This window comes from Poecilia formosa, unplaced genomic scaffold (assembly GCF_000485575.1).
Source record: "Poecilia formosa unplaced genomic scaffold, Poecilia_formosa-5.1.2 Scaffold342, whole genome shotgun sequence".
In the NCBI taxonomy this organism is placed as follows: domain Eukaryota; kingdom Metazoa; phylum Chordata; class Actinopteri; order Cyprinodontiformes; family Poeciliidae; genus Poecilia; species Poecilia formosa.
The window spans coordinates 572,852-599,231 of record NW_006800281.1 but is presented as its reverse complement, the minus strand read 5'-3'; the positions used below and the strand labels follow the sequence as shown (position 1 = coordinate 599,231).

Here is a 26,380-nt window from a genome sequence, read left to right as displayed (position 1 = left end):
TAAAACACTGAATTTCAGTTTTTGCACTGGGCTCCAAAACTTAAACTAAATTTTCCTTAAATAAAAAATGCCTAGATTATTTTTTTAATTATTCTTATTTGTCAATTAGCTATTTATTAATAAAATCTGTATAACATTAAAACATAAAAAGAGCTTCAGACTACTGCCTTTGTAAAAGGAAAACAGACGATTTCCAAAGTTTTTTGTCATCCATTATTTTCAATTTTGCTGGCCACATTTTTGACATTGTTGAATTGTGGTAAGGTGCTGATCAAAATCATTTGAAGGGCCACAAATACATTTTGGACATGCCTGACTTAACTGAATAAAAAATAAATAAACATGATTCTGCCAAGCCCATACACAGCACAAAATTATTCCATGTGAACTTTTTTTTTTTTTTAAATCTAATGCTCCAACCTCAAACTTTAATGGATTTTATTGTAATTGTATATAATATATCAACTAATTGTAAAAATGTTAAAAATCATATATGGTTTTGATTTTTAAAAAAAGAAGAAAACAAATCTGAACTGTTTGATCAACATATAAAAAAAACCCACAGATTGGTGGATATAACACTCATTTGTCAGATAAAAGGCGCCTTTCGAAAATAACCTCTAAGCTGGTATAAGCTTACTTTTCATTAAACCTACATGTCTGTAGCCTGGTAAAAACATAAACATCAAAGTAAAATTTCTTTTAAGTTTTATTTAACATATAATTTTTTAGCCAACTGAAGTAAACATTGACTGCTGTGAAATGGCAGCATGTGCCTGTAAAACACATAATATTTAATATTAATCTTTTGATCAGGAAGCCTGCAGATGGTTAAACATACAGTAGCAACCTGGAACAAATTTGATCCTTCCCACACACTTTCAGCTGTTTTATATCTTCCTTCAAATATACATTTGTCCAGAAAAGCAGAGACCTGTCATCTGATCCGCCCTAATATTGACTTACAATTATCTGGGAAGCAATGAGAGCAGCTATGGTTCAAATAGTAGATATAGATTTCATGGCTCGGATTGCTCCTGTTCTTCTGAGATGACAGATTGTTCACAAATACTAAACTAAAAAGGCACAGCATTCGTTCCAGGCAAAGTGGTCTTTCTTGTATATATTAATTTCCTTCAGATCCAGTTCTGAAAATGAGTTGCCAAAACAATCACTGAACAGATGATACATTAACAAATACCAAACAAGCCTCCAGTTTCTTTGCCTCAAATTATGCAGAGTTTGCACTTTCGCAATAAAAACACACAGTCTACAATCACAAAAAACACAGAAATGTTCAAAGTAAATTAGGCTGCTACTACTAATGTTACAGAAAATTATGAATAGTTAAATTTTTTTTATTAATAAACATGTGTAAAGATATATTGTAGTAATATTCAATATTTTGTAAAATCATCTTTCTTTGCAACTGCAGCTACAAATCTTCTTGCATGTGTCTCCAACAGCTACATAGAGACTACAAATCAGAATCGTTCTTCTTGAAAACCAGCTTAAGAACATCAATGGACAACCAAGAAACTTTCAATACACTTCACTTCCTTTCAACAATGGTTTTCCTCCGTAAAGGCGCACACTAACACCTGTTTAGGGAGACTAATTAATGTATGGAAAGAAGCCAGAGAACACACACACACACACACACACACACACACATATGCAAACTACATGCAGAAAAAACCAAGGATTCAAACCCAGGACCGTCTAAATGCAGGGTGACAGGGTGCAGAGTCAATTTGTAATTGTGTGAGCAGATAAGATAAGATAAGATAAGATAAGATAAGATAAGATAAGATAAGATAAGATAAGATAAGATAACTTTATTGGGGTCGTTGGAGGGGTTTTGCTTGTCCCAGCATAGCACACAATAATAATAATAATAATAATAATAATAATAATNCACACAATAATAATAATAATAATAATAATAATAATAATAATCTTAAGGACACACACATATCGCTCAGTATATTGCTAAATATATTCAACATTTAAAACGCACAGCAGCGAAGGAAGTTAGTTGGTTGCACAGTTTTTTGCTCTCCTCACTTTTTATTTTTGTTTGTTTATAATAATTAGGAGACAGAGAATTATTCTTTTAACTATTTTACACAGCACTGAGTTTCTTGTACTTCACTTTATTTTAAGATACTCTGGGTAGGTTTATCACAATAAATCCCACTACAATACATTGAAATTTTCTGTAGGAAAGAGTTGAATGTTCACAAACACTAATACAAAGATGAGTAAACAATTAATTTGGGAATGCCATCATCACTAGTCTGACTAGTTTTATTTATTTATTTTTGTTATTTAAAGCATAATCCAGTTCTAATTCTGCATGAGAGTGTAAAAAAATGCATGAATAGTGTTGAACTATAGGCAATGTTGGAAGCAATTTCCTACTAGCAAGAGCATCCAAAAAGTGTTCTCAAGTAAGAGCAGCACTACTTCAACATATTTTTATTTTTACTTAAATAAAAGTAAAAAGTAGCTGTCCAAAAAAATTGTCAAGTAAGAATGAAAAAGTATTTGGTAAAAAGTCTATTCAAGTACTGACTAACTGATCAAATGAGCCAAAATATTTTTTTTCCAAATCAGTTTCTTTCAATAAAAAAACATATAAAACTGTAACAAAAACTGCAGGTGTGTGTCTGTGTCTGGTGAATTTTGGTTAAAACATGTTTGTTTTTCATTCAGTGGATAAAAAATACAGAAATTTTACTCAAGTAAAAGTAACCACATTCCTTAAGAAAATAACTCAAGTAAAAGTAAATGGTACAGCGTAGTAAAAATACTCCTAAATGTAAATTTTTTCAAAAAGTTACTCAGGTATATTTGTCTGAATGGATGTAACTATTTATGAAAACATACACTTAACACATTTATTTCACCTGTCTGCATTAAATCAAATTACATAAATCAGTTAAACGCAACAATGACTTTTCTCAGCCGCTGGGTGAGGCATGAGAGTCTTGAAGTCCCACCCTGATTTAACCTCCTGAACGCCTCATCTTGTTTGGGCCCGTTGTAACAAGGTTTATTATCGTTAGTCTGCTGGCTCATATTTTATTTTACTAAAATAGATTCGTCTCTCTCCACAACGCTGAATAAATGGTGCTCTCTTCGCCCTGCATCCATCCAGCCTGTGGCCTCACACACACACACACAGACAGACACACACACACCTACACGCACGCACACACACACGCACGCACACACACACACAGACTGTCTCTCCTCGACATGGTTTCATTTTTTTTAGGTTCAACCAGCTGTTTCTTTCAACTCTTGGCTGATTTATCGCCTTACCTGAATGTTGCTATCCGTCCGGAGGATATAGAACCGAGCAGCTTCCACTCCCTTCGCTCCATCTCTACAGCATCAGCACCGCACGCTTCCTCGGCGTCTCTACGTTCTCAGCTGTAGCTCTAACGCGCCCCCTGCTGGTGGATTGCTTCCACTGTAACTCTACTTATCATTTTCACAAAATATGTGTATGCATTTCTACATAGCTCTTTTTTTGTTATTGTGTTGAAATTTACATGTTATCATTAACTATATTGTCTTCCCCAATTCTGGGATAAATAAAGTAGATCTTATACATTTTTTTTAAATAATTAAAAATTGCAACCAGATAATTGGCTCAAGCGTGAATTTTGGGTAAGACATGACTGTCACAACTTGGCCTGTCACAATAAGCAATGAATCAATTAATTGTATGATAAGTTAAAACAAGCTTTATAATTTCCATTTGCATGATTTATCATGATTTCTACCAAGAACTGGATGATAAAAGTCTTCAGTCTGGTGCTTTGGTCTCAACTAGCTCTTTTTCTAAATGACAGTTTTGTTTACAGAGACTTCATAATTAATTTTGATTGTTGTTTCTCTTGTGTTGTTTATTTACTTGGGATATTTAAAATGTCTTCCAGTTCCTTTGTTAAATATTTATTATAACTTAGAATGTGTTCTTCTTACATTATAATGCTATTACCATTACGCTACTTGAAAATGTTCTCAAAACGACAATGTTATCATTTATTATAATGACTTCTGGGACAGTTTATTATCCAGCAAAATGTTTTGACAGGTCCATTTTCAACTGTGAACCACAGTAATGAGTTAGATGAATCTTTAATATTAATTGACTTTGCAATGAGAAGTGGCAATAGTTGGACCAACAACTCTTGTCCCACAAAAAGTACATCACAAATATCTTCAGGAGATTCTGTGAATATCATGAATTTTCATGAGATTCACAGAAAAACTTGTATTCAAGTTTTAAAAATTACTTAACACAAATAAATAAATAAATAAATAAATAAATAAATAAATAAATAAATAAATGCTTTCTTCAGTTTCAAAATACTTTCTTCAGATTTTTTTTATGTTTCAAAATTACTTTTCAGTTTCAAACTTCAAAAAAATTTTTAAGACTATAGCCCCAATTTCTTTGGATATAAATTCACCTATTTTCAAAATTGACTTAACAGAAGCGAAGATTAGAATACATGAAAATAAAATTTTTCGGTTGCATAATAAATTTATGATTGAAATCTTTTTCTCTCTTTTCAAAATTATTTTTTAGTTTGAAATTCTTTTTTTATTCGTTTCAACTTTTTCCCCAACAAACTCTATGGTCCTACAGGTTCCTCTTCCGGTCCACTAGATGGCGCTACCGACACCTGGAGGCAACTATTAAGCAGTGAGGAAAGTCCAACATGGCGGCGCAGATTCAGTTGAGTTGTTTGGAGAATTTTCCCACACACATTAGTCCTCTGGATGTTCTGGCCCTGGAACCTGACCTGGAATCTGTTTTCCAACATGACACCAACCAGCCGATCGTCCTCTTCACCCCGAACCGGCCTCAGCTCTGTGACAGGGCGGGCATTTTACTGCAAGTTCACCCGACCACCAGGGAAGAGATTAGCAGCGCCGGGGGCAGAAGCTGCCTAACTGCCGACAGCGACTCCGGACTCCGTGTCCGCTTCTTCGCCAGCCAGTATTTCCTGAAACACTATCGCATCAAGCGGTCTTCATGCGCCGGAACCGTCAGGCCTCTGGAGCCGGTCAGTCTGGACAGGGTGGTGCTCGGAGCCCGCAGCAGGCAGAGCCTCCGCTGGGCTGGAGGGGAACAGTTCACCGGTGGGCTGCTGGAGCTCTGTCACTTGGGCCAGGAGCCGCTGGCCCGACAAGGAGACCCGCTTCTCTTGCCCCATCATCCATTGTTTGGAGACAACACGGGGCAGGTGAAACTCTGAATTGATCATTACTTAGCTAAATAACCCAAAAGAAGACAACTTTAGCACATTTAGATTCATGTTGTTGGACTAATAACGACTGACATGCGTTTGTTTTTCCTCTTGGTAGGAGTTTTAACCTACATGTAAAGTCAGAAAAGTTAGGGAAAACTGTTTGGACCTATGGGCCTTTTCACAAATATCCACACCTTCATTCATTCCCCCAAGTTACAAATACAAACTTCGGTGTTTTATAGGGTCTCCTGTGATGGGCCAAACACAAAATACCGCATCATGTTGAAGTAGAAGAAAAACAATGACTGACATTACATTTTTAAGACTTTTATAAATGTAACCTCCATTTGTATTTAGGCTCCTTTATTCATCCATGCATCCGTAGTCTGTACCATTTATCCTCACAGAGTTAAATTTATTATTTCCTCCGTGATATCCTTTTTATTATTATTTATTAAGCGCCATCTTATTCCCTGTTTCCAGGATCATCTTCAGTTATGCAATAATGTTTATCTAACACATGTAGCTGAAGTAAAATACACAATTTCTGGTTGTAATGTGGTGTTTGCGTGAAATGTACGACAGCAGATAAATGCATTGTCCCTAACAAATTTAGGGAATTTCTGCCAAATTCTCTAATTTAGTCCCTAACTTTCTGCCAAAAAATGTGAAAATTTATGAGCTCCAAAAGTCAATATTTGCACAAAAAAAACCTCAGAAATTGAGATTAAGCTCAGACATTTTCTATAAAAAACGTGAACATTTTTTTAGTTCTATAAGAAAAAAAAACATGAAACGTTCTGAGTACCAAAAATGTAAGATTTTTGACTTTTGAAACTCAAAAAGTTTACAAAAGTCAAAAATGTTCAACTTAACAAACATAATATTTCTGGGACTAAATTTAAAAATCCATAAATGTTGAGATTAATCTCAGACATTTTCTAGAAAAAAATCGTGGAAATTTCTGAGATTAATTTCAACGTTTCTGGGGAACTTTTTGGTTGAAATTTACTCCTTTAATGTTTACAACTGCCCTAGTATGCCATTGTATTGGTAAACCATCTTGCAGTGTTTCACTCATCTGAAGTATATCCTACTCTCTGTTTTGCAAGGTGCAACAGCACCTCCTGGAGCTCCTGGTGCTGGAATGCAGTCCAGTGAAGCAGGGGAGGATCACGGCCAACACCTCTCTGGTCCTGACCGACTACTGGGACTGCGCGGACCCCCCAGGCCCGTCGTTGCCCTGCAGATCTCTCGGACTGAGCGTGTCAGACTTCGCTCATTACGCCGACAGCCTTGGCGGGTCTCGGTCTCTCCTGGACAGCTGGAGTAGTCTGGGCTCTGGGCTGCCGGACGTCCTGCAGGCCCTGGAGTGCAGGTTAGACGTGCGCGTGGTGGACACTCACCGATGGTGCAGGGTCAAAGGTCAGCAAGGATCATTTGTGGACCCAGACAACTGTGTATTCCTGAGCAAGCAGCTGCTTCTGAGGCTGGGGCTGTTCAACTATGAGTGGGTGAGGTTGTCCAGGCCTGTGGGGGGAGGCAGAGGGCCAGGGGAAGAGGTCGAAGTCAGCGCTCCCCCCTGCAGAGAGCGCCTGGTCTCTGCAGTAGTGGTGGATCTGAGTCCAGAACTGACGATCCACGACGATGTGGGTTTCATCTCAGCGACTCTGTGGTTCAACATGACTGAAGGAGAAACACTTCCTGTGAAGAGCTGCACGCTGAGGATGAAGGTGCTGCAGTACATTTAAAACACATTTTAAGCTGCTCAGTAAGGATACGTTCACACTGCAGGTCTTAATTCTGAAAGCAAACGTTTATGTTTTTTTTTTGCATCTATCATCAATAAATATACATTCGTCTTCACCACTAGCACACTTCTGTTGCTAATCCATCCAAAGGCAAAACACTTTGTACTGCTATAAAACATGCTATTTTCTCATGAACATTTATATCGTGATTCAGGTCTTTAATTTAAAAAGTCTTAAGACCATTATGAAGATACCCTGACTAAACATTCAGTCGTTTGTCTCATTTAGATCTTTCTTTGATGAGCTGCTCTTTGCTCTGTTGCATCAGAGGTGGAAATCGGCTCTTGAAGATCTCAGGCAGCGCTCTGACAGTTACTGCCGCTCAGCTTCTCTGCCGTTTGCCACTGAGCTTCACATCCAGCCGGTCAGCTCTCCGCAGCACAGCAACCTCAGCTTCCCCGACAACCTGCTGGCTGAGCATTTCGCCACACCACGGTGGGTTACTGCAGGTCTGCCTGTCCAAACGCCTCCGCTTAATGTAATCTGATTAACGGTACGGGAAAGAAGCAGGAAGGCATTTTCAACAGAAACAACTCCACTGTGAAGCAGAAAGTTCTCTGCTATACGCTGTTTCTTTTCTCTAAGCAGTTTGTTGTGCCGTTTCACAGCGTGGTTTCACAGGGAGACATCCTGACAGTTCCTGCTAAAAACCATCCAGACCTGCTGGAAAACAACGCAGAGGGGATTCGCAGGTACAGCGCACCTGTCTGCATGTTTACAACTATGGCAAAAAAAGAAAAAAAAATTACACACTTTCAGACAAAAAATATAAAACTATCAGGTCTTTACCAGGTTCATTCAGTTAAATCTGACCTCGAGTTTACAAAACACACATAACAGATTCCACCTGGAATTTTATCACAATATTTTATGGTACTATTGTGATAACAATAAAAACAATGACTGAAAAAAACATAGCTTGATTATTATGTAAATGTATGCCTGTGATTGCATTTCAAAGCATTCATTGCCCCACAAACACAAATATTGTTCTTGTAAACTTAAAGAACTCACTTAAAGAAATGTGACTTATATATCACTAAGCTGCACAAAGTAACTACATTTAATCAGATTTTTGAATTTAGTGGTGTATTTTGATGTTGAACAGTGGAGAAAATAGTAAAAATAAAATTTACAATAATACTGCTTGTTTTATTTAAAAACAAAACACAACCATTAATTAAAATTTATTGAGACAACAATCCACATTCTTAAGAAATTTTTCACAATAAAACGATACAATAAATGTAATTGTGGGCCATTATGAAGCTCAAGATGTAAAAGCCGTGTACAGAAATGACATTTCAACACTGTGTTGCCTAGCAACAACTCTGAAACTTAAAAGATCTGGAGGAAATCCAGATCGGCATCAAAATCACAGCTGCAGTGTTTGGTAACCTGGTCAAGAAACGCCTGACCTCTGGAATCGTGAACAAATGTTTCCATTCCAAATATTAACTAATGTAAATTCAGCTCAGTCAGATGCAACTTTGCAGTAATAAGTTGTGCTGACATGTTCTCTTCAAATAGAAAACAACCCTTTCAAACAAATCACCAGCTGTTTTTCCGTTGCAAACGTGAACAAAACTTTGTCAATCTTCCACTAATGTTGGAAAGAAAACACAATTTTGCCATCGGCATGTTCTCATTAAATAAGAAACATAAATAAAATCACACATGAATGAGCTTGTTCATGCAATAATGCGTGCCGCAGCATGATCCGCCAACCACTTCCTGTTGTTTTTGTCTTTGCGGTTTGCACCAGTGGAAACATCCAATTTTGATGCAAGCAAAAGAACCCCCCCCACCCCCCAAACATTCTAGCGCCAAAACGTTTTAGCGAAAAAAAGTGTTTTCTTTCGAAAATGTTGTGTTTCCATTAAGCACATTTATTTTCGAAATGTCAAATTGTTGATGGAAACGCAGCTACTACAGTGAAGTCTTTCTCTGATCGTCTTTGTGCTTTGACCTCTGCCAGGTGTCCGGTTCTGTACTTTAAAGTTCAGAAGGTTCTTCCATCTGCTAACAGAGGAGGAGAAGCTCTTCTGGCTGATGAGGCTCACACCTCCCTCTACATGGTGAACATCTGCTTCTGTTTAGCATCTGAACACAGAAATGATCCATATCATGGTTCCTTGACCAGCATTAGCAAACCCACAGAAAACGCTGCAAGATATTTGAAAAAACATCGACTGAATGTTTGTTTTTTTTCCTCACTTTTATTCACTATTCAATCATTTTTGACATTTTTTTAGCATGAATGCTGCCTCTTACTTTCTGACGGTAGTTGGTCAGGAGTTCTTATATTGTCCTCCACTGTGGAGAACAATGCTGGTCGGTTCCTTCGGTCTTTTCTAAACTTTTTAATTTCTCACTTGCTTTGCTAGCTTGATAAAAGCAGGTTGATAAATGTGACTGAAGCCAATGAGAAATAAGAGTACGGGAAATAACATCTTAAGTGATTTTAACTGGTATTTTATAATAATGATTGAAAAACTGATTAATAAATACGTAAAAATTTAGGACTAAGATTTTTTTATTTACTTTGAAAAAATGCACCTCTAACACTGCAAAATCTTATCAAGTATTTTTGGTCTAGTTTCTATTGCATATATCTTAATACATTTGAAGTATTAAATTACAAGTAACTTTTCAGTAAGATACAGGAGCTTGTTTTATGTCAATAATTCCATAATATTGTTGAAAAAGTACTTGTTCCACTGGATTATCATTTTATAAGTGAAATAATCTGCCAGTGAAACTAGTACTATTTAATCAACATAAAGGAAGTATTGCCTTAAAACAAGCACCTATATTTTCCTGAAAAGTTACTTGTGAAGTTGCTTTGTCTTATTTTGATACTTGCACTAGAAACTAAACCAAATATATTTGGTAAGATTTTGTGTGCATCCAGTGGGCACAACTTTCTGTGAATTTTCTTGCAGACATTTAGTTTGTAGATATACCTCCTACTGAAGCGAGGTCTGAAACTGTATTTTAAAAATGATTATTCATTTGGTGTCGGTGGTAATGAATATGCTTTAAATGCATTAATAGGGAACATTCACCAACAGCCCTGTTCCCTGCTGCTGTGTGGATGAAGAGTCTCTGTGGAGCAGCCTCACTCCTTCCGGGCTCAACAAGACCGTCGACCTCCTCTGCGATCTCATCCTGCCTCACCTGCAGCACAGGTAACTTGCTTCCCTGCTGAAACCTCACTGCTTCTTATTGATCCTATGCACGTGACGTCACGCTCTCAAAACTCCGCCCACTCCGCCATGTCAAAACAACCAATGCGCTCCTTTAAAGCTGTAGCCTAATTTCGCTTCTATTTAGTTGATTTCACTTTAAAAATGGTCACAGGATGGTGCGCGGTCAAACAGAGAAGGATAAAAGCCAAACTTGTTATTTTATTTTCTAACTTTTAATAAGGACAGATACAGCGGCGAAGGATAGCAGCTGTCAATTATAACGACTTGCAGCTGTTAATAATAACTGTCAGTCCTTGGATCACGGATTTGTAGCGAACATTTTTTACAAGGTAAGAAGACTAACGCATACTTTATAAATAAGTATGATTAGAAAGATATCAAATATTGCAATATGGAGAAGGTACGAATCTAACCGTTGGTAACCATGGAGACAGTGACGCACCGTCATGTAGCCTAGCATGTGTGGAAAAAAACTGGTTAGCATCTCGGTCTTTTGTTCGTTTTTAATGCTGCTCCGGTGTAAGGGGAAACGCTGTTTATGACATAGTGATATAAATCATGTGGTGTGAATTCAGGCAAAGTCAGTAATTTGATCAACACTTCAGGAGGAAGGAGGTACGGGTCGGCTTCTAAGCTAGCTGTTTCGAAATACCGCCGTCTATGAGCCCCAACCAGGTGTGTTGCATTCATAGACAGAATTGCTTGACTGGATCAAGACGAAGCCATGAATAAACTGGCAAAAACAAGTTTGGAAACCATTTCAGTCGCTCAGTTCAGTCCCTCACTTCCGAAGTCCATCATGGCGCCTGCTTGGAATGATTTAGTGATGTAGTTGCAAAGGGTCAAAAGTGCTTGATTTCTGTTTAAATCCTTGAAAGTGCCTGATGATCAAACTACACAGTTTTATAATAAAGTGAAATCTAACATTTGTTTAAAACCCTAAATATGTAAAACATTATTTACAGTTGAAACAAGACATTTAAAAATATGAATGCTTGAAGTTAGTCGGTTAGAATTATATATCCTTTAAATTTCTATTTCCTGAATGCCAGAAAACTTTTTTTTTGGTTTTGTTGTAACTTTCTCAAACCTGTTAGGTCTATAGGGTGTGTGTAAGAGACAAATTGAATGAAAACATAAACTTTTGTTAGATTTTAGTTGTCATAAACTTTCGTTAGATTTTAGTTTTCTTTGTCCTTACTGTATAATAAAGACCCCAATCACAACACATTATTAATAACAGTAACAAATTATATCATATATTAGTGAATTGAAGCTGTCTTTTTTTTTTTTAGTTCATTTGTGTTGTTAGCAGGTGTGGTGCTAGAAAAGTTTGAACATTTACCTTGAAAATGCTTAAGAAGTGCTTGAATTTGAATGTCGGAGTAGTGTATGAACTGTGTAAGTAATAAGACTTTTGTATTTGTCAGCTCTTTAGGAGGAATTAAGTCTAATTAGTGTTGTGTTTGATTATAGAGAGTCTCTGTCTGCTTGCACCGTCCTCCTCCACGGTCCTGCAGGCAGCGGAAAGATAACTGTGGTCAGAGCGGCGAGTCGCAGACTCAACCTCCACCTGCTGAAGGTGCAGTTTAATGTGTAATTTCATGATTTGTTTTTACTGAAATTACAGATAAGTTACAGATTTTGTTGGGCTACCTTGGAAATTATTGCAAGGATTATTTCTAGATTTATTCTCATCTGCAAAAAGATGAGAATAAAAGAATAACAAGCAGATTCGACACAAACATATTTTTTTTATTCTTTAAAGAGCTTAAATAACTTGATCATATTGATCTCGGACTGTAAATTGACATCAAGTAAGGCTGAGGAAGTAGTGTAGTAAGAAATAATTTTGATTTTTAATTCAAAACATATTAATATTTAACAAAACTGCAGTTGTGTCTGTGTCTGGTGAATTTTTGGTTTAAAACATGTTTGTTTTTCATTCAGTTGGTAGAAAATCCAGAAATTTTACTCAATTAATAGCAGAGATACTGCTAAAATCATTCAACTAAAAGTAAAGAGTACTACTTTACTATATTAAAAATAACCAAAAGTAATTGTTTTTTCAAAAAAGTTACTCAAATGTAATTAAATGTAACTTGTAACAATCCCAACTCTGCACGTTTTTAACCAGTTCTTCAGAAAATTTTCAATAAACTCACAATTATAAACGTAAAGAGAACAAATTTGTTTCTCTAATAAAATGAAATAAAATCTTTATTTTTTTCAAACAGGTAAAATATCACCAGAAAATTATTAAATAATTAAGAAAAAAAATTATGATGTTTTTACTGATGTCACAATTTTTACTCTTTACAAATTATATCTGTTGTTTTTGTGTGAATTTATGCAAAAAAATTGTAGTGTGGGTGTGTTCTGCTGCTTAAAGAAGTCATTTCGTGTGTGTGCGCGCGCGTGTGTGTGTGTAGGTGAACTGTGTGACTGTGTGTGCAGACACTCCTGCAGCTGCAGAAGTGAAGCTGTCGTCGGTGTTCCAGCGAGTGTGTGTGTGTGTGTGTGTAGGTGAACTGTGTGACTGTGTGTGCAGACACTCCTGCAGCTGCAGAAGTGAAGCTGTCGTCGGTGTTCCAGCGAGCCAGCGCGCTCCAGCCGTGCATCCTGCTGCTCAGAAACCTGCAGCTCCTGCTTAAAACTCCAGGAGCTGCTGAAGACGATGGCCGGGTCCAGGCGGTTCTGTGCCAGCTGCTTGGCAGCGCCCCTGCCAGGTCAGTTGCTTAAACATGATGATTTAATTGGAAGAAAAAAAAACAAAATACACCCAGGAGGTCTACTATCATCTACAGGTGCATGACAGTAAGTTGGAATATCAATAGAAAGTTTATTGTATTAAACCTGCTCAGAAAGTGAAACCATTGCTTTGCTACATTACATGCAAATTGATACATTTAATATACGTGTTTATTTCTGATCATTTTGATTTTTATGGTCTTTCAAAAAAAATTACAGAAGACTAATAGCATTTTAAGTGGATGAAATGTAGGTAGGGCTGGACAATAAATCAATAATATATATCACTATAGACACATGATCAGTATCCATAGATAATACATTTGATAGAATAATCAATAATTTAACTGAACTTTGATCCAGACTCCCACAGCATTCTGGGAAATGTAGGCAGAGGAGAAAGGCTTTAACAGCTCAAACTACTCACTTTGCTACATTACATGCACGGTTTGCAGCAAAGTTTGGTGGCACCAACTATAACTCACTCACTCTTTGGTTGCCTAGCAACTTCTCCATTCTTTGGTTACCTAGCAACAACCTGTTGATCAACTTGCACAGCAGCGGTTTAAGGTTTCACCTCTGTGCCTCATAACTGCTTAAAAATAACAAAACAACAAAGTTTGAAAACTGGATAAAACCAAAAAGGCAGCATTAAAGATATTTAAAACAAAAATCTAATCAATAATTATCAATGTCGTCACTTATATCGTGATACATTTTTCATCCATATCGTCCAGCCCTAACTATATCCATTGAATCTGTTCAAATGTTGATTGTTACAACCACAGACTTCATTGTGTTTTATTGTGATTTGATGTGATAGATAAGCACAATGTGGACTATAAACACTAATCGACTTTTAATTGCAATAAACCTCCAATTTTTTTTGTTGCATCCTTTTCTACAAATTATCTTTAGCAGTGATGCAGACAGAGTTCAGGATGAACGGAGGTAATGTGTTGTTGTCTCTGTGTCAGTGTGGTAGTCGTGGCCACGGTTTGCAGAGCTCGGGATCTCTCCATGGGCATCATGGGGGCATTTGTCCACCAGGTGGCGATGGAGAGCCCCACAGAGGAGCAGCGGCTCGCCATGTTGGTAGGTCTGAGTCGAGAGCTTTGTCTGGGGAGAGACGTCAACCTGGAGCGACTGTCCAAGCTAACTGCAGTAAGCATTGATCTTTATGTCTTAAATCTGACCTATGAATTATTTGGGTTTAATTAGATTTCTAAATTAAAGAGAGATAACTCTCTTTATTTTTTTTTAATTTTATTTATTTAATTTTTTTTGTAAATTGAAGTCTTTTCTGTGGCAGAGAGAGAGGTTGCTGGGAGCTGTAGTTTGTAAGGAAATGAAAACCTAGACACAGATTTTCAAATGGCTTGAGAGGATAGTAGATTAATGTTAATAATTCTGGGTCCACAGTGGTCAGATTGCTCCAAGCACAAACAGGGATTTCACTCTAGATTTTCTCATCTTCTCAGGGTTTTGTGCTGGGAGATCTGAGTGCTTTGCTGACTGAAGCTGGAAGAGCTGCCTGCAGGAGGCTGATCCACACCTGGTGAGGCTGAAGCCATGTGTCTAATACGCTCAGACTGCAGCAATTACCTTCCTGGAAACAGAAGAGAAGCTCTTCTACAAACATCTCTATATTTACAATCAGAGCTGGCGCTAATATTTATTTTATCAGAGAATTTTTGCAGCCCACTAAATAAAACTTTATGAATTACTACTTTCAAGACAAAAATAAATGACATAATGCATATTTATGGTTGCCAGATATGAGACTAAGCTGGAAATAACCAAAAATAGATCAGAGTGCAACTCAAATATTCATATTATTCATACAGTTAAAGGTACTTGATAAGGAATTATGTAAAATAACTTGGACAAATCCAAGCATCATCACAGGCATATAGATAGTGAAAAGTGCCTAATTGCAATAAATGAATAATTTAATATAGTTGTCATAAATTTTTTAAAACTGGAAATAATTAATTGAAAATAAAACTGATTTTATGTTTAATAAATACATTTATTGATTTCATTTTAAAAAGTAGATATACTTCATGATTTAATAAATGATGTCATGTTTCTGTGCTGAAACCTTCCAATAAAACTATTTTAAGAAATGATGATGAATGACATTGGCAAAACCAATTTTGTCATTTTTATCTTCAATATCTCCGGTTACATTGATGTTTACACAGATTTATAATAAAATGATAAAATTAAAAGGACTCCCTGAAATCACCAAATATTTAAATTTGTTCAGAGTGATTTTAAAGATTAAATTAACATCAGTTTTCTGTTTAGATATTTGACTTGACATGAATGTATGTAGGGGGAAAAAGTTGCCTTTAAAATGTGACAGAAACCTAAAATTATTCATGAAATGCAGATGAAAGATGTAAAGTACAGATGGAATTCATAACATTTGCTGTTTGAGCAAATAGAGTAAATTACAGCCTTCAAATCTTGATGACATAAAGTCACTGATGGTTTCTGAGAAACAGAAAATGTTACATTGGCAGATTGAAGATCATAGATTTTATTTGATTTAGTTGGATGCCGTTCAAAGTCTTGTTGTTTGCTCAGTGGTGGCCGGCTGCAGGAGGACTTGTGCTCCAGCGGAGTGACCATCATGAACCAGGACTTCTGCTGCGCCCTGGAGACGCTGCAGAATGCCCAGTCTAAAGCCATCGGAGCCCCAAAGGTGACGCCGTCTGGCCCAGCAGAGCCGTTCTCATTATTCTGGAGCCCGCTGAGCTTTAAGTCCCTCCAGCTTTTCCGCAAATCTGCAAAATTCATACAAAATCAACAAATCTCCACATTGTTTTCTGACTTTACTGCAAATTTTCTCAAAATATTGCATTTAAGTGACTGCAGCCTCAGCCTTACTTGGTGCCCAGTTATAATCCGTACCTGATGCGGCGAGTAACACAAAGTCACATTTAACATCAATCATTAGCGCAAATATCGTAAAAATTCCTTATAAACATTTCGAAATTGGCACCACAAAATCTGTGATTTTGATTGCAAAAACACAAATCAATCATAAAATCCTGGAGGAACAGCTATGTATTGATATTTCAACAGTTTAATTGGTTTTGTAAATACATGCTGGCACAACCGCCCCTTTAAGAATGTTCAGATTTTTGATTTGGCCCAAAATGAGCTGAATGTGACACAGACTGTATAATCATTTTATTCATGTCGGCTGTTTGTAACTGAACGGACAGATCCCCAACGTGTGCTGGGAGGACGTTGGAGGGCTGGAGCATGTGAAGAGGGAAATCCTGGACACCGTGCAGCTTCCTCTGCAGCGTCCCGAGCTCCTGTCTTTGGGCCTGAACCGAACCGGAGTCCTGCTGTACGGACCGCCCGGGACAGGAAAGACCCTGCTGGCCAAGGCTGTGGCCACCGAATGCTCCATGACCTTCCTCAGGTGGGTTTACCTCATGAACCAGGTGTGGACTTCCTCCTTTTATTTCTTTAAATGCTGTTTAATTGTTCCTAAAGCTGCGGTTATTTTCTGTTTCAGTGTCAAAGGTCCAGAGCTCATCAACATGTATGTGGGTCAGAGTGAAGAAAACATCCGAGAAGGTTTGTGTCTCATCTGTTCCTGTCAATTAAATCAGTTATTTAAAACAAGCTGGATAATTTCCATGATTTATTGTTTTTCTCTTTTATCTCTTTCTACTGGCCGTGTGATTTGATCTCAGTTAGTTGTCTTTTAAAGAAGAATTTTGTTTACAGAGTCTTTATATTTCATTTTATTTGTTTTATTGTTTATTTATTTTGAATATTTAAAATGTTGTCCAATTCCAGGGTTAAATGTTCATTAAAGTTCATTGAAGTTAATTGATCTTTTAGAATGTTTTTGCATTATTATGCCATAATTACCATGATATTACTTGAAAATTGTCTCAAAACAGCAATATTATTGTTTACTGCAATGACTTCTGGGAGAATTTATCGTCCAGCAAAATGGGTTATCATGACAGGCCTAATCTCATCATTTGATCTAATCATGACTATTTTTTGTATTTATTGACAAAATTTGTATAGTTCTGTCATTCTAAACTTTGTTTATTTTTTTCGAGACAAATTATTCATTATCCAGGAACGTCAGCAGAGTTTTGTGTAACTCTGCTGTATTTACAAAAATGTTAATTAATGTGGATTGTCCCTACCAACTAAATTAAATTTAGACATTTAGCTTGGAAGATCTTGATGGTTAAAGGTAATATTTGTCTAGAAGGAAGAAATACATCGTTCTTATTATCCATTTCAGTTGTTTTGATTCATGTGTCTAACCTATAAAAAAAAACCAACAAAATGGCTGCCATACAGCGTCCAGAAAGATACGCAGCACATCAAAGTGTGCTGCGTATCTTTTCTAAATGAGAGAAACAATCCAGGAGACATTGTCAGGCCCAAAGACTTTTTTTATATCCAAATGTTTTGAAATGATTTATCTGCTTTGCATTTATTTGTTTCACATTTTAAAGACTTCTAAGTTGTCTTTTTTATAAATATATATAACTCTTAATCACTGTTGTTGCAGTTTTATGTGTTCTTGAGTTTTCATCCTTTGGTTTTTTTAATGTTTTGTTTGTGTTCAGTGTTCCACAAAGCGCGCATGGCTGTTCCCTGTGTCGTCTTCTTTGACGAGCTGGACTCTCTGGCGCCCAACAGGGGGCGCAGTGGAGACTCTGGAGGAGTGATGGACAGGTGAGCGTTGACCTTTGAATCTTTCCGGTGTTCTGCTTCATGACGTAAATAAATCTGCTCTTCTGTCCTCTGGTCAGAGTCGTGTCTCAGCTGCTGGCTGAACTGGACTCGCTGCAGTCGTCTGCTGGAGTTTTTGTGATCGGAGCCACAAACCGTCCGGATCTGCTGGACCAGTCGCTGCTCAGACCCGGAAGGTTAGAAATAAACAAATAATGTTCATAATGACAAAACATATTGAGATTAACTGACTAATCAGTTATTGAAACAATTGTTAACTAATTCAGCAATCGATTAGTCGCTAACTGGAACAGACAATTTAAAAAGACGTTTTATTTAAAAAAAACTATATTCAGAGCAGTAATTCAACTAAAACTGAGTTTGCATTTAAGATAAAAGCACTTGTCTGTAAAAATGTTTTACCCAAAACCCCTCAAGTGGCGTAGTTTTAGCTTCACCAGTTCAAATTTACTAAAGCAATGTTGCTGTTACATTTCAAAAAGGAACTGAATTATTTGTTTATTTGCATCTTTTACTTTATTCTAAAATTGTATTAAAAAGGCTGGAGTGGTAAAATGAAAAATATGTAGAATTTGCCATTTTTTTATGTGATTAATCAGATAAGACACATTTCAGATAACCATTGAAGCCTCTTAACCACTTGGATGCAAAACATGTATAGTTTTTATATTTTTTTGACCTAATTGCTGCTTTGAATATGTTGTTCCTTCAGCAATTTGACTTTTTGAGTCTGTTTGCCTCGGTTAATTAATTGATTACTAAATTAGTTGACAATTGTTTCAATATTCGATTTATCATGATTAACCATTTCAGCCCTGAAACATGTGGATGTTGCTAATGCTAATTCAGCTGACTGACACTGAGGTGATTTGTTTTTGTTTTTTTCATTAAACTTCCACATTTTGTTGATCATAACAACTGTTTTTTTTGTAAAAGCAATAAAAGGGTAAAACATCCAAGGGTGTGAATACTTTTTTAAGCAGAGATGAAGTATGAGCTTCTCTTGGACTCTGCAGGTTCGATAAACTGGTCTATGTTGGGATCAATGAGGACCGGGCCTCCCAGCTGCAGGTTCTCCAGGCCATCCTCAGAAAGTAAGAACCGTCCGCTGGAGGCAAGAGGAAAATAAAATGTCTTTATCTGCAACATCAACTTATCTGTGCGATATGACGACATATTAGGGCCATCGGAGATAAAAAATAAAAATAAAAAAGGAGTAAATTTCCACTAAAACATTTTTTCTGAGTTTCTGGAAACTCCAAAATATTCTCTTCTAAAAAGATTCTGAGATCAATTTAAAAATTTCTGAATTTTTTCAATAAAACTTTCAACTTTTTAAACTCAGAAATTTCCTTTTTCTGTGTTGTGGGGGAAATTTACTCCTTTTTATTTATTTTATATGACATTTATTATCATTGTACAGTATTTTCTCTACAACACAACTTTGTATTGGTGTTATTTTTGGTGCTTTAAGCTAAAATAATACTAAAAAAAACCAGACACCGAGTTTGAGTTGAAATGTCTTCACTGTGTTTAGGTTCCAGTTGGATCCGGCCGTGAATCTGCAGGATATGGTGGATCGCTGCCCGACTCACATGAGCGGTGCCGATCTGTACGCTCTGTGCTCAGACGCCATGACGGCGGCCATCAAGAGAAAAATCCAACAGATCAACGATGGTAAGAACAAAGAGATGGCTTTAAAATGTTCTGTAATCCACTCCTTCATGGCATTTTTTTAAGGTAAGAGCTATGCCAACAACACTCCAGGTTTATTTTGGAAGTATTTATGTATTTTATTAGTTTCTTTCCTTTCTCATGTCCACATTTTCTTTGCCTCTGCCGCTCTTTGCGTTCTGTCCTCCAGGTCTGGATTTAGAGGACTCTCCTGTCCTCCTCTCTGCAGAGGATTTCTCTTCTGCTCTGAAAAACTTTAAGCCTTCTGTTTCCGAAGCGGAGATGCTGCGGTACCGAAGCATTCACCAGGAACTCTCTGGACAGTAGAAAACCTCTGTGAGGTTTCATCAGGTTTAGCTGCTAAATGTAACATTAAGATAACGTGTGAGTTCTGAGTTGGCTCTTTTCACCGTCATTATTTTTCTAACATGTAAATGACAAAGAAAGAAAGAAGCACATGCCAATAAATCAGTGAAAAGACTAAATATTTACTGTGGATTTCTCTTCTTTTTCTAAATGACTTTGAAAGGGTACATCGACTAAGATTTCCACTAAAATTTCAAATTCAGAGAAATAAATAATATGTTTGATACTGATATTTGACCATTTTATTTTTTGTTTGAAGCGATGGGTTCTTTCTGTTAAGCGTGAAGGAAAAATAAACAGGAAACGCTGAATAAAAAGGCGCATACACCCTTTTTTCTCTGTCTGCTGTTAAATCAGACAAATCTACACTTTTAGGTCAGTTATAATTACTAAAATTATTCCTAATTCCTAAATGTCACAATAATTAAAGTTGTTTTAATTATTAATTTAAGCATCAGCGATTTGATCTATCATTTTCCATCCAGTATAAAAAATACTAGAGTAGACATATAAATTATATAATTACAAAGTTGCCTCTTAATACAGATTCACATTGCAGAAATGTTTTCTCTATGCTTCTTTTTGAGTTAAATACAGTCCGAATTAGGTAATTTTTCAGATTACCACACTTGCATTGAGCCAACATTTATGTATTAAAATGTTTTTATTGGTCTAATTGTAAATATAATGCATTTTTTTTTCTTTAAACTTGAATAGTGAAAGAAGGGTATAAAAACTGCATCAGAGCGGTCCCAAAGTAAACGATGGGGAAAATAAATCAAGTGCAACAAATGTAAAACTTTCATTTTTAGCAAAGATGTTTTCAGGTCTTAAAAATGTACTGTATTCTACAGGAAAGAAACTCACACGACGAATTGTAATACGAACAAAATCGATCATTTATTACAAAATATAACACCTGTTGTCAAGAAAATACCAAACTTCACAATGTAGAAACCATCTCTGAAAACTGACATTCAGTTTGACTGGAGTAAAACTACAATGTTGTTACAAAAATATTCAATCCAAAAATGTCCTCGTTAAAAAGCAGGAATAATGGAATTTTTCTTTTAAGCGTCACTATAGAGCAAAAATAGTGACGCTGCAAATCTTCAACACAACATGCCAGAAAGTTATAGGATTTGTGATTTGTACCAATTTTAAAGTAAAATGTTAAACTAAAATTTTGTACAAACTGAACTGTGAAGGGTGACTTTCAAAAACAAAACCACAAAACAAACAATTACATTTTATACAAAACCAAACTGCAACAGTATCAAGTGATGCATCATAGCAACAGGAAATTAATGTTTTCACACTGAAAATCTCAATGAGCATATGCATCTGTAAACAACCCATAAATTACATAATGTACAGAGATAGAACAGTGAACTATGACCAATATAGAGAAAATAAATGCATTTCTGCTAAAAATGTTTGAAAACTCAAATTTGCTAGAAAGATATCTAATTTTGAGATTACTCAGAAACTATCTAGTGCAAAAACACGGAAATTTCAGGAATTTTAAAAATGTTCGACTTCTGCAAAGTCCCTCAGTAGAAAAATCGAACATTTCTAATTTTTGAAAACAAAAAAAAAATGTTAATACGCTCTCACGCTAACTCTCCGTAATTGCAGGAGGCATTTCTCTTCATGGATAAAGTTTGTTAAAAGTGACGGAATGAGCTCTTATGCGTTGCAGTGTTGGCTCTTAAAAGAGCCTTTGTGTAGAGGATGTCTGTGAGGGATGGAGTTCACTTCTTGGCTGCTGCCTTCTTGACTTTGGGCTTAGCGGTCTTCTTCGCTGGAGCTTTCTTGGCTGCTGCCTTCGCAGGGCTCTTAGTGGCCTTCTTGACCGCCTTCTTAGGGCTCTTCGCTGCCTTCTTGATGGGTGCTGGCTTCTTGGCCTTCTTAGGAGACTTCTTGGCAGCAGCAGCAGCAGGCTTCTTGGCTGCTACTTTCTTGGGCTTCTTGGCCGCCGCCGCTGCGGGTTTCTTCGCCGCCGCGGGCTTCTTAGCTTTAGCAGCGGGCTTCTTCGCCTTGGTCTCGGCCTTGCTGCTCATCTTGAAGGAGCCGGAGGCCCCGGTTCCCTTGGTGTGGACCAGGGTTCCCTTGGTGAGCAGGCTCTTAATGGCGGTCCTGACTCGGGCTTTGTTTTTGTCCACATCGTATCCTCCGGCGGCCAGAGCCTTCTTGAGGGCGGCCGCCGACACGCCGCCTCGCTCCTTGGAAGCGGCCACGGTTTTCACGATCAGCTCGCCGACGCTGGGGCCGCTCTTCTTGGGCTTGGAGGCCTTCTTCTTGGCCGCTTTGGCCGGAGCAGCGACGGGCGGTGGAGCTGGAGCGACTTCTGCCATCTTCTGCTGGCGACTCAACAACAGTCAGAGTGGAAATGAGAAACCCGGAGCAGCGCGCGGCACTTAAACACACCATGAGAACCGTGGAGACTCAACCGTGTCCGGGGCTCCTCGCAGCAACATGGACGGCTTCTCTTTGTGTTTTCTCGGCGACCTAAAACAGCTGAAATCTCTGTGTTGGATCAGCGCTGCGGGCCGACAGTGTAGCGGATCCGTAGCGGACTAGTTTCTCTTCGTGTTCAGCTTCTGGAAATCTCTGAAGCTTTCTGCTCTTTGTTACCGGAGCCTGAAAACTGCACCGATTCACGGCGGAACACGCTGATAATCGCTGTGTTTTCCATCCTTTCTCCTCGTCAGATCCTATCATCCTTATCAAATACTGTCTGATCGCTTCCTAACATGTTAGTGTAAAGCCTGAGAATAAAAACAACCAGCCGCGGAGACCCTTTTCGTCCTAAAATGAAGATATTGTAGCATCAGCAAACACACTGATGATGGCGTCTCATGTTGTTGCCAGACTTCCTAGCAGCGCCAATCAAAGTCAGATTTTCTGCTCTCAACTCCTGAAATTAATAAAAAAGTCACTTCTAGATTATGACTGCGCTCGAACTGAATGAATAAAGTATTTTCTACACTTTCTCAATCTGCGCTGGGCTTTACAAAGTTAGTCTGAAACGGAGTATTGTTTTGACTTCCCTTGTGTGCCTGAATAAAATATGACTTAAACACATGCCTTGTTTTGCTTCTTAATTATCTCTATTTTAATCTCTTTTTAAATTGCCACATTTTTTATTACATCCTGAGAAAAAAAAAACGATGGGCTTTAATGTATATTCGATAACATAGATTGGATGTAAGATTTTGCTCTTCAGTCCAAGTAAAATCGACAGGAAAACAATAGTTAAAGCACAGGAGGAAACAATATTTATACCTTAAATAACTTTCTCCTTGTAGTTTTAGAACATGTCTCCACTTTTCTTTACCAAATATAAATATTGTTTAAAAATAAAGCAATGGGCTCTAATATTCACATGACAATTATAAGAAGAACTGAGTTAATGTTTTTAAAAAGTTAGGTTGCATTGGACTTTATTCATGGAGTAATGAGACTTTTTTGTAAAACACTTTCAAAAGCTTGCATCACTTTTCTTCCATTTCACCAATATTTATTGCTTTTACATAAAAACCTAGTAAACAATGAACATTTTTAATATTGTAATGTGACAAGAAGAAAAAACATTAAAAGGGGATGAAGACATTTCACTCTATAAATATGGAATCAAAATCATTATTTTAAAAACATTTTTATTGTAAGAGCCCAAGAAAAAGGATTTCAATAAACTTGAATAAACTTTCAATAACCCAAGGACTGATTAATATGTAATGTGTGTAAACTTCGGAACATCGCTGCTGTAAAGTAAATTGGTGTTTTTGAATTTGAAATCCAGAATCTGCTTTGCTTTTTAAGTAGTACAAGGATGTTTGTTTCTCATAACATCTTAGAAAACTTATACTAAATAACAAACAAGAAAATATAATTTTAATTGAAATTTTGGGAAATATTTCCACTGAGATGTCGCCAAAAGTTTTCTTATAGTCGTGCGCCTCACCCTCTGGACCTGGGTCACATTTTTACATCACAGTACGGGAACTCTGGCTTTTTAGTTTTTCTGCATTCTTACTGGGAAAAATGCAGAAAGACCAGAAGTCCTGCGTTGCAGCAGGCAGACGAGAAGAACCAAGTGTCAATTTTTAATGCTTAATAAGCTGTTAATTATATATTTTTTAATGTTTTTGCTAAACATAAAAACAATTCCAGAAAAGATAGCACTTTGGAATGACAGAAAACTAGGTAAACTGTTTTAGTTTGAGCTAAAAGAGGGGGCAACACTTTGCTTTTTACAAATGTCTTTTTAAAAAGAAAACAATACGGTGTAATATTGTTTGAAGGGTTTTTTTCCTCAATTTCTTAATAAAGTTTGAAATAATTAGAAATATAGGCCAGTAGATTCCATTTTAGGCTTAACATTTTTGGAAACATGTTGGCTGTTTACTTGAAACCCCATTTTTTAAAATCCTTTTGCCATTAGGTAAAAACTAAGGGTTTAAAATTTTGCTTTTCTAGATCAATAGGAATCCCAAACACTTAATTTTTAAACAGATTTTCAGTGTATTTGCAGTTGAAGTTTTCTCAAAACATTTAAGGGAAAAACAGAAGTTAAAATGCAAATAAGTACAGCAGGGGTTAAGTGGGAACTTTTCCCTTCATTACTCTAATATACCATTTCCTACAAAATACTTTTGCATTTCATTTTTACTTAAACTTAAAGTCCATAGAATTGAAAGTAGTGAACCATTTTATTCTCTCATTTTAGATATTAGTACAGCATAAAAGAACAGTTCGGGTTTTTTTTCCCCCTCCAAGAGTCATGTCTTATACAAGCTCAATCTTCCTCAACAAAACAGATTAAAGTGTCAGGATCAGCGCTCTTCAGACACAGTTGGTGGCTCTTAAAAGAGCCTTTGGGTTGAGTAACTTCCGCAGCAGACAGTTTACTTGGAGCTGGTGTACTTGGTGACCGCCTTAGTGCCCTCAGACACGGCGTGCTTGGCCAGCTCGCCGGGCAGCAGGAGCCGCACGGCGGTCTGGATCTCCCTGGAGGTGATGGTGGAGCGCTTGTTGTACTGAGCCAGACGAGAGGCCTCGGAGGCGATGCGCTCGAAGATGTCGTTGACGAACGAGTTCATGATGCTCATGGCCTTGGAGGAGATCCCGGTGTCAGGATGGACCTGCTTCAGCACCTTGTACACGTAGATGGCGTAGCTCTCCTTCCTGGTCTTTCGCCTCTTCTTGCCTCCCTTGCCGGCCGTCTTGGTCACGGCTTTCTTGGAGCCCTTCTTGGGCGCAGACTTCGCGGGTTCAGGCATCTTCTCTCGGACTGAAGTTGATGAGAGAAGCGCTTCGATCGGGAGACCGTTCTTATACATAGTACATGTAAATTCAGCTGTACTGTCCCTTCACTGTGATTGGCTGAGCAGTTCAGCGGGCTTCCAATGAGAGGCGGAGGATCAGTGATTTGAAAATCCCCGCGCGCGCAAATCAACAGCACACGGAACATGTTAAAACTCGGATTAGGAGGTGAAACTGAAGCAACACAACACTGTTACCTTTCAGACAAGCTAAAGACAAAATTTCATAGTACATCGCTTAAAAAAATAACTAAGATTGAGGTTCTACCTGTCTTGGCACAGAGATTTACACAGATTTACTGTGTTCTAGTCATATTCTGGAGTTTTGAAGACTTTCCACTTTTATTATACTTTTATTAAACCTTTAAACCTTTATTTCACAAGGAGAATCCTGAGAAGATTAAAAATCTTTTTGCAAAAAAAATCCTAGCCATGAGAGCAGCACACAGAGATAACAGGATATTCCCACTAAAAACAATAAAAGTTAACACTCAAAAATAAAAATTAAAAATACAAGATTGTTTTATTGAAACATTTGCAGGCAGATGATTCCTTCTCAAAATAATTTATTGTCATAGGGGTTAAACTCTGCAGTTACACAACAAGTTCTTTGGAAAAAAGCTGAAGGGTTTCAGAATCACCAACAGCTTTTTCATATAACAAATTAAAAGGAAAAAAGTGTAAACATATTAAAAGATTCCAAGGACTTTTGTGACATTTCACACTTTCACATTTATTCTTTTGCAAAATTATCTCAGTTCATGGTTTCTTCATATGTTTCTAACAGGACTTCTTAGGGGTAAAGTTACATAGTCGCGAGTTTATGTTTATCTATATGTTACATTTTCTTTTTTTCTATAAAAGCTTTCATGTTGGCCTCAACCATTAAAACCAAGAGTTGCAAACCAATTTAGGTTTTGTTTGCCGCTAACACTACTGTTAATTGCGTTTCAAATTATCGATTTGTTGGGATTATTAAATCATTTCATTAAATGTTGATAATTGGTGTTATGTAGTCCTCAGTTATTTAACACAAATTTATGTTGTTGTGACAAGTGTGAAGCAGTAAGAGCTGCAGTTTGTTCTCATGTCCACAAGAGGATGCTGTAGCAGTTGTTACAAGTCTGCCTGTCAAAACAACTTTTCTTAACCTAACAACTTATTTATGCTGCATAGAATGAACAAGAAAAGAAGTGTACAGATATATGCAT

General features: G+C 37.1%; 4 protein-coding genes across 4 annotated transcripts in view; 1 reads left to right on the top strand and 3 right to left on the bottom strand.

Annotated features, from left to right (window-relative positions):
* Window positions 1-3,434, bottom strand: part of ttbk1a (tau tubulin kinase 1a) — a 55,219-nt gene extending 51,785 nt beyond the window's left edge. The window contains exon 1 of the mRNA XM_007574032.2: window positions 3,331-3,434. The gene's annotated coding sequence lies outside the window, so the exon portion shown is untranslated. The remainder of the gene's footprint in view (window positions 1-3,330) is intronic.
* A 1,258-nt stretch (window positions 3,435-4,692) lies between these two features.
* Window positions 4,693-20,071, top strand: pex6 (peroxisomal biogenesis factor 6). Its single transcript, XM_007574030.2, has 18 exons — window positions 4,693-5,270; window positions 6,389-7,009; window positions 7,356-7,522; window positions 7,696-7,779; window positions 9,066-9,165; window positions 10,145-10,278; window positions 11,776-11,881; window positions 12,826-13,028; window positions 14,028-14,214; window positions 14,532-14,608; window positions 15,646-15,763; window positions 16,290-16,495; window positions 16,592-16,653; window positions 17,676-17,784; window positions 17,862-17,978; window positions 18,819-18,896; window positions 19,340-19,479; window positions 19,667-20,071. Exons 1-18 carry the CDS (start codon window positions 4,743-4,745, stop codon window positions 19,801-19,803), a joined length of 3,174 nt encoding a protein of 1,057 aa, XP_007574092.1. The 5' UTR covers window positions 4,693-4,742; the 3' UTR covers window positions 19,804-20,071.
* A 646-nt stretch (window positions 20,072-20,717) lies between these two features.
* LOC103153193 (histone H1-like) lies at window positions 20,718-22,212 on the bottom strand. Its single transcript, XM_007574011.2, has one exon. The coding sequence runs from the start codon at window positions 22,197-22,199 to the stop codon at window positions 21,597-21,599; it is 603 nt and encodes a 200-aa protein (XP_007574073.1). The 5' UTR covers window positions 22,200-22,212; the 3' UTR covers window positions 20,718-21,596.
* A 2,323-nt stretch (window positions 22,213-24,535) lies between these two features.
* On the bottom strand, window positions 24,536-25,233 carry LOC103153194 (histone H2B 1/2-like). Its single transcript, XM_007574012.2, has one exon. The coding sequence runs from the start codon at window positions 25,185-25,187 to the stop codon at window positions 24,753-24,755; it is 435 nt and encodes a 144-aa protein (XP_007574074.2). The 5' UTR covers window positions 25,188-25,233; the 3' UTR covers window positions 24,536-24,752.
* Between the last annotated feature and the right edge of the window lie 1,147 nt (window positions 25,234-26,380).